The sequence below is a fragment of the Xiphophorus maculatus genome, chromosome 20, assembly GCF_002775205.1.
Source record: "Xiphophorus maculatus strain JP 163 A chromosome 20, X_maculatus-5.0-male, whole genome shotgun sequence".
Classification (NCBI taxonomy): Eukaryota; Metazoa; Chordata; class Actinopteri; order Cyprinodontiformes; family Poeciliidae; genus Xiphophorus; species Xiphophorus maculatus.
The window spans coordinates 20,559,231-20,576,289 of record NC_036462.1 but is presented as its reverse complement, the minus strand read 5'-3'; the positions used below and the strand labels follow the sequence as shown (position 1 = coordinate 20,576,289).

At 37.3% G+C, this 17,059-nt stretch overlaps 2 protein-coding genes across 2 annotated transcripts; both read right to left on the bottom strand.

Annotated features, from left to right (window-relative positions):
• Positions 1-707: 707 nt before the first annotated feature.
• Positions 708-4,537, bottom strand: LOC102236739 (myosin light polypeptide 6-like). The gene is made up of 6 exons (XM_005799848.3): positions 4,422-4,537; positions 4,214-4,241; positions 2,524-2,667; positions 2,158-2,331; positions 1,933-2,010; positions 708-1,063 (listed from the first exon to the last, which is right to left on the bottom strand). The coding sequence occupies exons 1-6, from the start codon at positions 4,422-4,424 to the stop codon at positions 1,035-1,037; spliced, it is 456 nt and encodes a 151-aa protein (XP_005799905.1). The 5' UTR covers positions 4,425-4,537; the 3' UTR covers positions 708-1,034.
• Positions 4,538-11,229: 6,692 nt separating this feature from the next.
• tsfm (Ts translation elongation factor, mitochondrial) lies at positions 11,230-15,535 on the bottom strand. The gene is made up of 6 exons (XM_005816817.3): positions 15,410-15,535; positions 15,056-15,208; positions 14,846-14,974; positions 14,644-14,766; positions 13,924-14,005; positions 11,230-11,772 (listed from the first exon to the last, which is right to left on the bottom strand). The coding sequence occupies exons 1-6, from the start codon at positions 15,455-15,457 to the stop codon at positions 11,384-11,386; spliced, it is 924 nt and encodes a 307-aa protein (XP_005816874.1). The 5' UTR covers positions 15,458-15,535; the 3' UTR covers positions 11,230-11,383.
• Between the last annotated feature and the right edge of the window lie 1,524 nt (positions 15,536-17,059).

The following is a 17,059-nucleotide window of genomic DNA, read 5'->3' as shown; positions in this document are numbered from 1 at the left end:
TGTTCACTAAATGACAGAAAAGTTATCTTTTATTACTTCCATTCAGTCCTTTCTGTTTAAAAGTTTAGATTAATTTCCTTGCTACCAAGTATTTTATTTATTTTGTTGTACTTTGTGGAATTTGTCAAATGAAACCAACTTGTGGAGGTTCTTGATATTTTCTTGATATCGTAGGATTAATTTAATTGTCACACAAGAAATGCCTTGCAATACATCCACATCTGTGCCTCGATTTAAATGTAGAATCCAATTCAGTACAAATTCAATCAGTTTTATCCAGTTCAACAAAATGAATTGATCTAATCCAATCAAGATGCATTTGCATTAATTGTAATTTAATCAAAATCATAACATAATATGCATAAATTCAGTTTATGAATTAACGCTAACTTAAAAAGCTTCTGAGTTATTTTTATAGCAGCAACTTCTCATCCAGATCAAGTAGTTTTATTTAGCTACATGTATTTTTGATATATTTACATGGATTATCCTTTGACTGAGCAGGCTGAACAAAATAGGCCTGTATTTGGCAAAACACTAATAATTACTTTATTGCAGTATGAATATGATGAGTCAAAGCTACTTTGAAAACCTCCTCAGACAATTTTAAAGAAATCACAAATCCATATACCTACATTTCATCAATAGAATCCATTTTACCCAACATTAATCTATTTTTAATTTGATTTGCAAAACTTGGAGGCTAATTAAAACTTTGTAAACCATTTTATTCCATATGTGTAATGCAACAGGTCACATTATCATATCCATCCAAAAGAAAAGAACACAGACTGGCTGCCAGAGATGAAGGTAAACCAAAAATAGGAGTTGTACCACTGATTGCGCCTGCAAACGTGAACAGGAGTTAGGAATATGAGGTTTTCACATTAGACAGGAAAAGGCACATAAAAAAAAAGCTTCAACAGCAACAAAACAATGTTGGAGGTAGAGTGACGTGGATGAAAGAGAAAGACGAGACAAACGGCACATAAAATATTCAGGAATAAATTTAAAGATGGAGGCGTTTGAAGTCCTTAACCACTCATCACCACCCTGACGAGTTCTGCAAAAGAGGCAGGAAGAAACTTGGTATCACTATGACAGGAACACACTTCATCACCATCACTCAGTGGAGAAAAAGAAGCTTTCTTCAGCCAACACACTAAAAAAACATAATGAGTTATAAAACAACATAATAAAATGACTGTTTGTTTCAAAGCCCAATGAGGGAAAAGAAACATAAACAAATAAATGCAGTAATATTTACTGTTTTAACAAAACTAGCAATGAACAGCTGGCAGTCAGAGATTGTTAAATGGTTTTTCTTTCCGAATTCCTTTCCCTTGTTGTTGGTAAGTTAGATTTTACTTCATCTTTATGGTCAATAGGCCAGCCATATTTAACACTGTCATATTTAATAAAAAGTGACTTTCTGCATTTTCATCGTTTTAATTTTCCTCTTCTATTATGTTTGGCATGACTGAGGTCATGCCTGGGTTTGGTCATCTGCTTGCCTGCAGTGCAGGATCAGCAAGAAAATATTTTAAGTATACTTGGTACAAATGTGAAATTTATCAAGCAACATAAAATCTAAATCTCTGAATGTTTCACTTTGCTTACTGCCCATTAGATATTTTTTTTTACTTCTTTAAAGATCTCCACTGTGGGATGGAGTTTTGTTGTTGTGTATAGTTTGAAAAAAAGCTAAGCAAAAAAAACCCCAAAAGGATAATTAGAATTATATATAAAAATAGGCCTGTCGTTAAATTATGTTCACCTGAATGCTAAAATTATACTCGTACTCAGACATCACTTGGATAATAACATTTGCTTCAGAAAATACTAAATAGATTGTGAATATATGTGTGTATTTACGTCTGTATTTTTTACTCAATCCATTTCTTATCCATGTCTTGTTCTATTCATATTTACCTTCATAATTAATGCAGCCATTGGCATCTTCATGCCCTGCTAAAAGTGTCTCCACTTCTTCTTCTGTCATCTTTTCACCTGAAACACAAAAATAAAATTCAAATTGAGAGATTCATTTAAAAAAATAGACACTATTTTTTGCATTACTGGAAGTGTTGACCTAACCACAAACATCTGCACTGCACATAGAAACATCAAGCCAAGCTTTTCTGCTGCAGGTCTTACCCAGAGTGGTGAGGACGTGACGCAGCTCTGCTCCCATCACTGTGCCGTTTCCCTCCTTGTCAAAGACACGCAGCCCTTCGACAATATCTTCAAAGGAGCCGTGGTCCTTGTTCTTGGCGATGGCGTGAAACATGGGAAGAAATTGCTCAAAATCCAGCAACTTGTTGTTCATCTCTGGAGGCGGTAAAAAGAAAGCGGGAGGGAAACTTTTAAATTTCAGAAATATAACACAAAGCAGATTTTTCACAAGTCATTTGGTGAAATTTAAAAATAAAAGCATCCAAATCGGCCAAACGCCTGACAGTTATTTATCCATGTGGATTTTTACATTCCCCGTTTGTGTGACTGGTGAAATTAGATGCTTGCCTTCCATTTTGGGGTTTCCAAGAATTTTTAGCACCTCTGCGTTGACCGGGTTCTGCCCCAAGGCTCGCATCACGTCGCCACACTGATTGTAGGTTATTTTCCCGTCACCGGTCCGGTCAAACAACAGGAAGGCCTCCTTAAACTCTTAAAAGCGAAAAAGAGAAAGAATTGCAGTTCAGCTAAACGGCACAAGCTAAGCTCAATATCTGTTATTGACAAACCATCCAGGCACAAAGAAATGAGAGCAAAACATTCAAATGTGTCCAAGGGCCATAGATAAGTTATTGAACAAACTTCTTCAGCTTCATTTGCCTAAAGTTGTGCAGACATCCAGTTAGTGCTGCATATCCATAGAAGGAGCAGTGCAGAGTCTGCTGGATAGATAGGTCATATCTGAGCTGAAAAGCAAATGCGCTCCACACAACTACACAGATGAAATGTCCCTAAAAGAACTGAAGTAAGTTTCCTGTTGGGTCCTTTTCTAAGTATTTGGATGAAGTAACAACGGTAGAAAATATTTTAGTATTCCCGATAATGCCACCTTGCATTTGCAGACTTGGCTATGACTTGCAGTTGATCTGTTATGCAAAGAAGTATTTATTTAATGGCAATTCTGTAAATCCACAATTATTACTGGTGGTTCAAAACTTGCTATATTTACAATTAATACTAACAAAAGTTGTATGAAAACTTAATTTTTCATACAATTGATATTGTAACCATGTAAGATTTAGGTGATTAGACATGTATGACGGACTGAATTATGAATCTGTGTGACATAATCCCTTTAGCTGGTCTTTGTTTACTGTGATGAACTGGTGACCTGTTCAGTGTGTCCCCTTTGTCTCGACTATTCAGCTAGAAGAAAATGAAAACCCATGCTATTGGACTGAAGTTAGAAAAGTTATTAGTTGTTATGTATTCCGTATAAAAGTTAAAACAGATACCTACTGGTGCATATCTAGAAATAGTTTTCATCTTAACTTCATGACCAAATTTATTTTGAAAAAGAATACAAGCTGCATGTGTTTTTGTTTTACAGGAAAAACAACATAATCTAAATGTGCCTTATGACTGAATAAAGGATGTAAACGTTTATTCTAGCAAATAGACAAACAGAATATTCAAAGAATATTTTGCCAAGGTTTGTATTTTTAAGTTTGAACATATATTGCAACAGAATCTGAGCTAAAATTGTACAACTCTATCATTTTAAACCTACATTTGTATTGTATGAAAGTTATTTAAATACTACTTCAAACATAAAGTCTTAAAATGATGCTAGCACATTTATCACAAAGGTTTGTTAACCTTCAGCTTCACTAACTTGATGAACACCTAACACACATTTTGAAATGCTTAACTGTGTGACTGTAACCACATCAGTGACTCCATGTCTTGGTTCAGACCCTGATTCACACAATGCACTCCTCAACACAAATACTTTTGCACTCCCATGCAAAAACCACACAGTTCGTCAGCAGACTGTTAACGAGGCAGTGAAACTTAAAAACAACACTTTTCCAGGTCTAGAAAATGACTCCGTTCATCTTTATTTACCTTCAGGGCTCCAGTAGCTTGTGGGGAGCTACAGGGTCAAGATTCATAAAGCTTTTTCAAATCTGCGCTGCATCACACCACATTTTAATGTGACCATTAAAAGACAAACTATTCATAAAGATGAACTCACCAATGATCTGGTCTTCTGTGAAGTCAGACTGGTCGAGGCAGATTTAAGATAGACGAGACAACGAAGGATAGACGTTAAAAACATGGAGTAAAGCAGGCTACCATTAGCTAACTTGCTTTGGATGTACCCCACATTTTACAACCTTTAACCACGAATTAACAAAATCATATGCTGTAAAACACGAAACCAGAAGAAAATCTTTACTCACCATGTTTTATTTTATTTCGTTGTTTCTATGACGAGGACGTCAGTCTGCACAGAGCTAAACGGACAGCAGCAGCTAACCAGTTTGGTAGGTACGCCCCCGTTGACGTCACGCGTCTCAAACCGAATCAGCCAATCACATTGCAAAAATGTCAGGATATGCGACATATTTTGTGGGTTTCAACAGCAGCTTCAAGTCCTGGGCAAAGATTTTACCAGGCACGTTATCATGCCACACCCTGTTAATATTCACACATCAACACCAATTTCTTCATGTTTTAATAGGAAATTAGCTCGTAGCGCTTCTTAAAAACAAAGAGCTAGGAAATTCAGAGTCACCCCTTGACAGATGTCTTGTTTTTCAGCCTCAGTAGTGGAAATCTGTGAGTATCTTAAAAAGAGGTATTATGTAAAATCGACTTTTCTCTCACGAAAATCCACAACTGGAGTATTGCTTTAATTCTTTCATGAATCTTTGAGAAATCCTTCATTCTCCCCCGGGCTCCATTGGATGGGGCCAGGGCCGCAACTACATATTTTTGAGGTGGATGCGAACATCATCATTGTAGGCTAGCTTAAGCTAACCTGAATATTTACAACTCTCTTGTTGATACACGGACATTTCTTACCTTCTGTCTTTCAACCACTTTGAAAAGCTTTTCTTCGTCTCTCCAACATCTTTATCCTTCCCCCTCTTCCGTTTTCTGTTTTGGGCCCCGGAGGTTTTTCTGCGCCCCATCTTTAGCTCCCTGTTGTTGAGGCATTACTACAAATTTAAAAGAAAACAAAACGCGCCTCAGCCGCTGCCCAAGCTGCCTGTATGGGAGGGGGGCGCCTAATCAGTGCTGTTCCTCTGTTATTGATCATTTCATACACAAACAGCTGTTAAGTACATAAAATGCTGACTATATAAAAAATAAATTCCCCACATCGTTTTTGCGCCCCCTCTAGTGCAGCGCCCCTATGCGTTGCATACACTGCATAGCCACCTTTTGCGCCACTGACTGTGGAATAAACTTCACACTGGACTTCAAGCACGGTCGATTCTGTGCCTCCACACTTTTCCTTTAGGTTCTGGGACCTTAATTCCCAAATTAAAGTCAAAATGTATTTTCATCTTTACAGGACTAAATTCAGTTTAAATCAATTCAATTCATTTGAACAAAAAATACTTAGATTCAGATCCAGTCACAATTTTAGTTCATCACTGTTACAAACTGATTAGTAAATATAAATTAAGCCCATCTGATTGTTGATTAGCCAACAATTTCTACATCTAAAGCACGGGGCGACTGTGGTGGAGAACAACTCCCTTTCAACAGGAAGGAACAGCAGTATGAGCGTTGTGACTGTACTGTGATCGGCTGAGGGTTGAGAGGACAGAGCAGACAGAAGCACAGGTCCAGGATTACAGTCAGAGCCGTAGGCGTAGGAACCGGGGAGAACTGGAGGGGACATTATAGTACCCTAGACCGTTACTTGGTCTCTGACACTAACGACAATAAACGCAGGTAATATACTTGAAAACAAGGTAAAAACATTGTCCGTTAGAATGGATGAAAAATGTTTAGATACTTAAATAGCACATTTTTACAAGAAAAATGTCTAGCATAAGCTAAAGCTAATGTTAGCCACAAAGTTTAAAGAAAGTAAAACTCACCTTCGTATCTGTGTATAACGAGGCGAACATCTTGAAACCTTTCTCCAGCTTATTGTCGGGGCTTCGGATAGATGTTCATCATTAATTGTTACCTTGGACAAGCCCTGCAGACGCCCAGTGTAAAGAGCCTTTTTCAATAGATCGGAAAAGATTGAGCCGCTTTGCCCCGAACGCGGAAGCTGAGGTGCAAAGAGCCCAACAGTTCAGAGTTTCTCATAAATCCTTTATTGTCACTATTTAAATATCATATTCATTGTTCCAGGTAGGGGAAGCCATGCTTTGCTGCATTTCACAATAAACTTAAGTTTTATATCCAGACTATCAAAGACAGAAAATAGCTATTAAAACAATTGAACTCTGTACTGCTTTGAATGAACAGTTGGGAACCGAAGCCTCGTAGCTTTTTCTTCATCTTGAATATATTTATCTGTATTTGTTTTTGTTCTGGAGGCAGAACAAATGTTTCACTCTGTCGTTGTACAGTGTGTCTGTGAATAAAGTTTTTAAAAAAAACATCCCCCCTCCCCCACACCCAACAGACTTCTTGTGGCTTTGATGTCATAGTGATGTCACTCATCCTGTCTATGACATCACTGGCGGCTGCCTTTGTATTGCCAGATTCCACAGAGAAATTCATTTGCAGTTTGAACCAGAGAGCAAAGATGGAAGAGGATAATTTTGTGTTGACAAAAATAAACAATTTAGAGAAGAACCGCAGCAAGCTGCAGGAGGAGAACCAAGAGCTGCAGAAAACCGTAGAAAGTCTGAAGACTAAACTAGAGAGACTTAACAGAACGGACAAGACACACAACTGGCATGAGGAAAATTGCTTACTTTTAAAATCAAATGCTTTTTACAAAAAACAAATCAGAAAAATTAATCTGGACCTGGAGGAAGAAAATGCAACTATACACCAGCTGAGATGTGATAATGAAGCCAAATTAAGAATAACACTTAAACTGGAAGAGGACCGGAAAAAACTGAGAAACACTGCAGCAGACAAATTAAGAGCAAAAACAGAAAAACTCGAGTGGCTAGAGAGAGAAAATGAGGAGTTAAATAAAGAGATTGTATCTCTGAAAATTAAAAATGACAGAATCGAATCCAGGCTGGCAGAAAAAAGAAAAGATGTCCAGAAAAGGGAAGAACCAGTCGGGGAAAATATCCAGGAAGAGGAACTATCAGTATGTCAGAAAGTAGGGAGAATTTTTATGCAGATGTACGATTCAACGGTGGCGTATTGGGTGCCACCCTGGGTTTTTTTTTAACAGAAAAGGATATTTTGGGTTGCTGGAAACAGGATGTTTGTGGGATAGTGATGCGTTTAAATTAATTACAAATATAAATACTCTTGTTTGCTTTTGGAATTTGTGCCTAGTGAGAGATGCTTGCAGGAAGACATCTAAACGGGTCAAACTGGAAGCTGACACCAGATGGTCTGCAGCAAGAGTGATGACTGACGGATGATTAAGGGTCGAAGTTTATGGACCAGAAACAGAGGAACTGTCCTTTTCCTTTTAAGAAGGAAAAGGATGAGGAAACTTTAAACAGTTAAAGTTTCATAGAAAGAAAAATAATGATGAAAACTACTAGCTCATGGTTTGCAGGAATTAATAAACTGAGTAGTAGGTTTGGTAAGTAGGCATATGTGGTGATTTAGAAATAAGGAGAAAGGCAAGGAGCAAGTGACACCTTGTTCTGTGGGTTCATCAGTTCCTGCACCGTTTCTACAGAAGGAAATAAACAAGAACTCTGAATTTTGCATTCTACATTACGGCAGCTTGCAGGTGCAACACACCTGTGACTCAAGAGAACAGAAGAAGCAGCTGCTATGTGATTAACTCAAGATAACCAAATCCAGGGGTCTCAAACTCCAGGCCTCGAGGGCCGCAGTCCTGCAGTTTTTAGATGTGCCACAGGTACAAAACACTGGATTGAAATGACTTGATGACCTCCTCCTTGTGTAGATCAGTTCTCCAGAGCCTTAATGACCTAATTATTCTGTTCAGGTGTGAAGCAGCAGAGGCACATCTAAAAGTTGCAGGACTGCGGCCCTCGAGGACTGGAGTTTGAGACCCCTGAATAGGCTCTGTAACTAGGACCGCCCTAAGGAAATAAAAAGAAAGTCTCTGGGAGGAGCTGTTTTAGAGCGGGTAGATTGTAACTAAAGCACGCTGCTGTCCGTTCTCCTTGCTAGTAAATCTAAAACTCACTTGTCTCTCTCTTCTTTTTCAGTTTGAGAATGCTTAGGTAGATGAACCTGACATTAATTTGGTCCTTCCAAGCCGGATCCCAAGATCCTGAAGGATTCCAGCGGGTGAGACCGAATCCAGAAGGACCGTGCGCACGGCTAAACTCTTCAGAATGAGTTTAGATCTTTTTCCGGGACTGGTATTTGGTTTACCAGCTGGAATCTGACGCTTGACGGGACTCCGTTTACTGAGAGTAAATTGTCTTTTAAAAGAAAAGCGTGAATGAGTTGATGGCGTTCGCGTTAAAAGAAATCCTGTGTAAGAAACGCTGTGAATCCTGGGCTCTAACAGCTGAAACTAAACGGCTTTAACTTTATGCTGTTGTGGTGATAATTGGATGGCGGAGTCCAGCGAGCAGCCGCTTAAATCCGTCTTAAAAGTTTCATTCCGTAAAAAACAGGGCGGCGGAGTCCTGCGTGAAGACGCTTCAGCTCCGGAACTGAAGTGTGATTGGAGGTATAAACACCTTTAGGTATTTTATCTCATTTAAAGTAGCGGGTTTGGAAGGAGCAAACCAATTGTGGATGCAGAGGCAAGAATCCTCCACTCGTAAGAGTCCAAGAAAGGATTACCACAATTGGTATTTTTAATTGTTACCCACTATAAAAAAGAAACCAGTTTTTAGAACAGCCTAGGTGTTGACAAACTGGTCTAAATTGTTTAAAATGGGTAAAAATAGCAGGAAGTGAAGAGAAGTGTTTCAATATGTGTTCGTTTAATTTCTTTTATAAATGAATTCATTTAAATTGTCCGGAATGGTAGAAAAATAACTGCAGTACTGGAGAATACACAGCAGATGGCGGCATAGCAACCATTGAACGAATTACTGCTTTATATTTCAACAGTAAATGTAAATCAGAAGATTAACAGCAGTGAAAATATTGGGAGTGTGTTGAAGGGCAGGACCCTGATAAAATACAAAATATCTGAATAAATGGATAGTAAAGTACAGGTTAAAAGGTTAATTAAATACTAAAATAGAACTAGAACTATAGGATAAAATAAAAAACTAAAGAAAGAGCCAAGAAATTAAGGAAACAGAAGATTGTGATTACAGTGTGTTGGCAAATAAATAGATGACTAAATGAAACACTAACTAAATGAATACAGGAATAAGTAGATGAATATAATAAATAAAAAAATATCTGAAAACTGGAACAAAAATCATAAAGGAAAACAAGTAACAGACAGGAATGTGAAACACAAGAAAGGGGAATATGAAAGTTTTTTTAAGAAGGAAAAGGATGAGGAAACTTTAAACAGTTAAAGTTTCATAGAAAGAAAAATAATGATGAAAACTACTAGCTCATGGTTTTCAGGAATTAATAAACTGAGTAGTTTGGTAAGTAGGCATATGTGGTGATTTAGAAATAAGGAGAAAGGCAAGGAGCAAGTGAGTCAAAGTAAGAGAATGGGAAGATGATTTGAACAAATATCAAATTAAAATGATCGTTGTGTTCAAGTTGCTCTCATAGCAGTTTGGAAAAACTTAATAACTGGAAATAGAAAATAGATCTTATAGAGAAACAGCTAAAATGCTTTGCATGGTCCAAAGGATGTTTATAAAAATCTGAGTAATAATTATGTAGAATTATAAGAATTAAAATATTAGATAAGAATGTTAATTTTTCTTTGCGCAGATTAAAAAAAAAACAAGCTGCAGCTGATTCTGGACATCTTAACATTCTTTTAATAATGAACAAAACTTTATTAAGATAGAGAAATATTAAATCTACAGGACTTATTTTTAATTGATTCAGTGAAACTAAAACTAACTCTCTTATTAAATATTAATTGATCAAACAGAGGAACACATAGCCTTCATAGATTTCAAATGCACCATTAGCTCTGCTCCTAAAACCTTTATTTTTATTGCCAATATAAAACAAAAACAAATGTTTGCAGTCCACTTTAAAGAATCCAAAACAGATTACAGTTTCTCTGGCTACAAGATCAATGTACCAATGGGCTCTTTGCACCTGCTGCGCTGACGTCACATCCTCATTCATCCGACACATTATCAGAGTCAAACTGTGTTTGCTGCAGCCAGGGCCGCAACTACATATTTTTGAGGTGGATGCTAACATCATCATTGTAGGCTAGCTTAAGCTAACCTGAATATTTACAACTCTCTTGTTGATACACGGACATTTCTTACCTTCTGTCTTTCAACCACTTTGAAAAGCTTTTCTTCGTCTCTCCAACATCTTTATCCTTCCCCCTCTTCCGTTTTCTGTTTTGGGCCCCGGAGTTTTTTCTGCGCCCCATCTTTAGCTCCCTGTTGTTGAGGCATTACTACAAATTTAAAAGAAAACAAAACGCGCCTCAGCCGCTGCCCAAGCTGCCTGTATGGGAGGGGGGCGCCTAATCAGTGCTGTTCCTCTGTTATTGATCATTTCATACACAAACAGCTGTTAAGTACATAAAATGCTGACTATATAAAAAATAAATTCCCCACATCGTTTTTGCACCCCCTCTAGTGCAGCGCCCCTATGCGTTGCATACACTGCATAGCCACGTTCTGCGCCACTGGATGGGGCCCACAAACGCTTGCCGGTTGTTGCTGCAGTCTCCAGCCGATCTTCAGACAGCCCCTCCCCCATTCAGCTCCACCAGACTGGCAGGGCAGCCATTAGCAAACACCAGGTGGAACTGAATCTGATGAACTTATCATATAAACTACTTTTCAGTCCAATGCTCCTAGGTGTGTTGGAAAGAGCATGAGCTCCTTGAAGAGACAGCGGCCAATTTCAAGTCAAATTTCTTTTTAAGTCATATTTGCTATTTTAAAGCACAATACTTGATTGTGGTATGGAAAATATACACTGCCGCCACTTTAATTAACGTTGGCAAAAAAACAAACATGTTTTTAATTCAGAAAAATACAAAGTACTTGAACATTTACTGTTAAAAAGTTTATTGTTACATTTTCAACTTCATCACCTCCAAAATGCCTTTTAACCATCATCACATTTGTCATACCATTCTGTGACTCTTTCTCTTGCATTTCATCGCTGTACATGAAAAACACAGAGAAATGCTGCTGGGAAATCCTTATTGCTCCCCTAGTGTCTCTCCACAATGAAATCGAACAAAGTCCAACACTCGAGCCTGTTGACCCTTGAGGAACTGTGCCACAGTCCTACTGGGGTCTCCCAGAAAGGTCTGAGGCAGCAGCCGTGTCTCAGATTCACCACAAGGCAGGTCATCCACATTCCCTAGAGACAAAGGGGCCTCCCCCACTACATGCTGGCCGAGTTTACGACCTAAAGTATCTCGTTCTTCATCCTTTCCACCCTGGAATACGACCAGAGCGCCGTAGCGACCCATTGTCACCTCCGTCTGACCGCTGATGTTGCCATGCACGTATGAGCCTATGTGCCACTCAGCAGGGACTCCCACGGTCACTGCCCGCTTTAGAGACATGTTCTCACCAAGACGACCTAAGAGGAGCAGAAGACACCCATTTAATGATAATATTTCTGAAATCTTTAAATATTTCTAACCAATATCATATGTTTTGAAGTACAAATCCAATTTTAGCAATTCCTACTATTGAACTGGGAGCTGGAACTAGTCACAAGCAGCAAACTTGGTCAAGTAACGTGTTCAACTCAGTCGAGTTACAGAAACATTAATTCTTCATTAGTAATCAAATTCATTGACTATTACTGCAGCACTCTGGTTTTAGGAACATAGTTCATAATCAGGCTGAAATAATCTGGTCACGGACCAGGCCTTTAATTTTAATATTGCAAACAACATTTGAGCGGTTGTTTCCCACAGATGGGGAAACCTTAAATCTTAGAAGATCCTTCCTGAAAAGGTATGTATGTGGACTTCTTTGCACAAAAACTGTTGATGTGCAAAATTTGAACTTTTCATTTGACAGAGTGATTATTTATTAAATCAGCTTTAAATCTGTTTGAATGTAACATGGTGCATATTTTGAATTAAAGAGTTTATTTCTAATCCAATGAGGATCAAATTGATAAGGGAGATTGATCTAAAATACTTTGTAAAAAATATTTTTCCCCTTTAATATTTCTTCTGACATACTTAAATGTTTCAGATTAAACCAACTGCAGTTTCCAAATTATAATTGCATTTTTAAAGCAAGAACTAGACGAAGCAGCCTATCTTTACTTGAAAAAGAAATTGTCGCCTAACCATAAAACTGTGTTGTTGTTGACAACACAGTTTTAACGTTATAATTTTATTACACATTACTTTTTCACCTCATGGGAATTTACCTTGTAACAACAACTGACTGCTGAAATGTAGCCAGAGTTTCCCCCAGTGTATTATAAGCATGTGTGGATTTACTTGTGCCCCATCCTGCTTAGCATAGCTTATTTATTTAATTTCTTTTTTAAATGTTGGCATTTTTAAAGATTTTATAGTTGGCGTTCAGGTATTAATCTTCCAATCTTTCAATAAAACATAAATAGCAAGGGATATTTAAAAATTTCCTGTCAACTTTAAACATTTTTTAACTCAAAAACAGGACTGGCCGCTGGACGAATGACTGCCCTAGAACCCAACCACCAGGTTTAGCAAATGTTTCTGGGGGAAACTCTGACAAATTTAAAAATTACATCATTTTGTGACATTTGATTTTGTAACAAGCATAGTCTTCCATAGCCCATCCTAAAAGACTGACTTAGAGATCTGGCCAGTCACGTGAAGGCAGAAATTCAGTCTTTGTTTGGTGCTTAATCCACAGGAGTGGCAGACAGGAGAAGTCAGGTGGATGAAAAGGAACAAATATGTGTGACAATAGCAGAAGGAGAATATGTTTGGGAAAAAGCTCTAATCCAGTGAAACCCAACAGTCTGCTGAGTTGACAACCCTGGTAAGTTACCCCTGTAAAGGGTTTCTCTATATAAAATGCTGAACTATGATGTTATTTATTTGCAGAATTATTTTGATTAGATTGTGGAGATCATATTTATTTTTTGCCACTTAGTGATTAATTTGAGGTAATTAAAGTTTCCTCTGTAATCCTTTGTCAAATCTTTAATGTTCAAAAAGATAATTTTGTTCTTACCTTGAATAGAAATGTCACTATATGCTTATGCTTTTTTTCTAATTCACACATAACTTTGCATGAGTTCAGATAAATAAATTTAAATTTGGTTAGGTTATAACTAAATACATTTTGATTTCTCATGATTTATTTATTTTCACCACATCTTCTAAAATACCTGAGGAAAGTTGGTCTTTTTTTGAATTTTTGGTAATATGTTCTAACATTCAGTATACACATATGAATCAGATTTACATAAAAAATTTCAGAATCAATGTCACCATTTCTTTTTTAGCATTAACATAGTCTATAATGTTGCCGTTAAAAACTTCCACTTTGCATGTATGAGATGGGAAGAATGAAAAGCAAATGGTTTCTTCAAAAAGCAAGAAAATCTAAGTGAATTGAGTTAAAAAAAAAAAAGAGTTAAAATTATCCCAAAGTTTATCAATGTCAATAAAGCCTGTAGCCCTGTAAGGGTTAAATGAAAGAACATCACAGAGCAATAAGATAGATCATATCTGAGCTGGGAAATAAATATATAAGCATGTGTTGGTGTACGGACCTATTGTGAGAGCCACATGGTCAGCTAGTGAAGATCCTTCTCCCATACTGAGTTTATTTAACTCGTCACCAGTCAGGACACTCTGAAAATAAAAGCTGTACATTAGAAAGAAACAAACAAACAAACCAGTCTGTTTTACTGGAATTTATGTGAAACAACAACACAAAGTTATGCAAAACTGTTAATTGTGAAGAAAATGTTTCCTGTCTTTTTTAATGTTTTTCTTCTACAGTGAAAAACCTTAAAATATTTGTGTGAATTACTTTAAAGTCCCTACATGGCTTCTATAAAATTAAACAGCAATGCTTATGGCTTACTTGTCAACAAAAGCCAGATTTGTGAAGGGAATAACTAATAAATGTCTGTCAACGGATTTCTCCACCTAAGCTATGAATTTCCCTACCTTTCAGGTTATGGATTAAAGAGTGCTCAATGACAAATTAAATGTTATGCAATGCTGTAAACCATGCAGATTATGACAAAATACAACATCAGCTCTAGTCGTTACAGGAGTAAATGCAGTAAAGTTAAATTGGTATAAATAGTTTTGCAAGAGACTGTTCAGGTTTGGCATCTTTGCACCATTAGTTAGTAATAAAATTTCAATAAATCACAAATTCTTTCCCCAGTCCCTCAGTTCATGTCTTGGTTTTAAAAGGTACAGTTCTTAGTGAATGCTGTGGCACATGTAAAAAAATATGTTTAATAGCTTATCTTCACCTTTACATATCCTGTCAGGTTTTCATTTTTATCCTGATGGTGTGCCAATGTGGCGAGAGTCACATCCTTCACCAGCTGCTGAAACTTCTCATTACGGGCCACAAAATCCGTCTCACAGTTCACCTGCAAGAAACCCAGAAATAAAGCACAAAGTCCAACAAGCAGGGGGTAAAACCTGCTGATACATCTCTGCAGCCCTTACCTCCACCATCGCTGCGGCTTGCTTCCCCACAAACAGGCCGATCAGACCCTCTTTGGCTTTTCGACCCTCCAGCTTGCTGGCTTTGCTCCAGCCTTCTTTCTGGGCCTGCTCATGTAGCCAGCTTTCAGCCTGGAGGTTCAGCAGCACAGTCACACATTGTTCTTCCACCAGTCAATATTAGAAACCCCCCCAGCAGAACAGACAACACACCTGTGCTATGTCATTCTCAAACCTCTGCAGAGCTTCCTTGCATTTAATGAAGGTGTAGCCGGTGCTTTTCCTCAGTTTCATCAGCAGGGCTTTATCTGCAGCCAGCAGCTGGCATCCTGAGTGCAAACACTGCACAGGCTGACTGACGCTCACCTGAACCACACACAGGATAAACACGCAAATACTACTATTCAATTTATATCCTTTTGAACAATTACAAACGCAGTAATGGTAAAATGAGCCACTGGAACTGAACTAGGGAAAGCCAAGAAAACAACAGCCAACCATTAAAAACAACAGCTCTTAAAACACGACTGAAGCTAAAAGTGAAATGAAGAAGTTTAATCTGCTCACCTTTACGGCTTCTCTTGTAACAGCTCTAAATAAAAAAGCTAGCGACATGATTAAAAACTGGAAACACAGCTCTCTTATGAAAGCTTACAATGTCATTGAAATCCACGCTGAGGAAGGAAGGAAGCCTAGCAAGGACAAGAAAACTCAGAGTTACAGACCGGTACTTTTAATTAGCGCCACCTACAGGTCTGGAGGACAGTAGAGTTTAATAAGCCGCTACTCCTAATCTGCTAAATAAATATGTACCCGTAAGTTCAGCGAGTTCACATGGAAGAAAGAAAGAAAGAAAGAAAGAAGGAAAGAAAGAAAGAAAGAAAGAAAGAAAGAAAGAAAGAAAGAAAGAAAGAAAGAAAGAAAGAAAGAAAGAAAGAAAGAAAGATTTTGATTTTAACAACACATTTGTTTCTCAATAAAAATACATTTTAACATAGTTTTCGTCAACATTCACGCAAACATTGAATTGAAAACTAACTTTCTATCAGCCACAGAGCACACAACATTATTAAAGCACCACAAAGATAAAAATTCTGTTAAGCTATTTATCATTAAAAAAAACAACATAAATTCTGCTTTCACTCTATTTTTTACCATCAGAATAAACATCCTGTCGACTTTTCCCCCAAAACACCATTTAAATTATTTCTTCTATTAATATAAATGGAACATTTCGCCTGTCCAATAAGAAAATTGAACAAATTCCACTTACTAGATTATTTTTTGTATAACCTGCACCAAATATAAAAGCTACTTCAGACCAATAAACACCACATTTTTTAAAAACATCTTCCAACAAAAAAAACAATAGTGAAAGAGGTTTACATTCAAGAAACATGTGAAAAGTAGTTTCTATTTCTTCACAAAAGGACATAATTCATTTGTATCCTTTATAAATTTAGACACAAAACTGTTAAAGCACAGTGCACAATCCTCCACTGAAGGTCGTTTGCCCTCTTACTCAAGGGAGTTTATAAAAAACCCTCCATAAAGGTTCCTGATTTTCTCCGACTTTAAACCTGTCTCTCCAAACAGTATCAGTTCTTCCACTTAACTGTTTCTTATTCAACCCTTGAACAACCAATTTATACCAAAATTTTCCATTCAACATACAAAAGTTTACTTTTTTTTTGAGTGATCAAAAGAGAACCCCTCAATTCTGAGAAATCAATATTCAGTCCCATTTCTGGAAACGGATCTGTAGAATCAGGGAGTTCTTCTCCATTAAAAAAATCCACCAACATCTGCTTTTCATCCAAAGTAAATTTTTCAAGCCAGAGGTCTAAAATAGTTTTCATGACTCGAATCGATTTTAACCCAAGCAGAGAAGCTGTCGCCTCTGTGTTTTGAAGTCCTGGTCCAGCCGGCTTCACAATGAGTCTCTCCTCCAATCAATCTCATTTAAACAATCATTGTATGTTTCTTGTGCCATCAACACATTTATTCACGTTATTTCTTATCTAAAAGAAATACTTCCCACAACATTATACAATCAAAAGAAAAAAAAAACTTTTTTAGAGGTTAAATGGCTTTCAATTGAAGCCATTTAACCTTTCAGAGTTGTTACAGGTCATATAAATGAATATAAATGGGACTTTACAAGCTTACATCTTCTAAATGAGATGTAGTTTACTTAACCTTTCTTCCCACCCATTC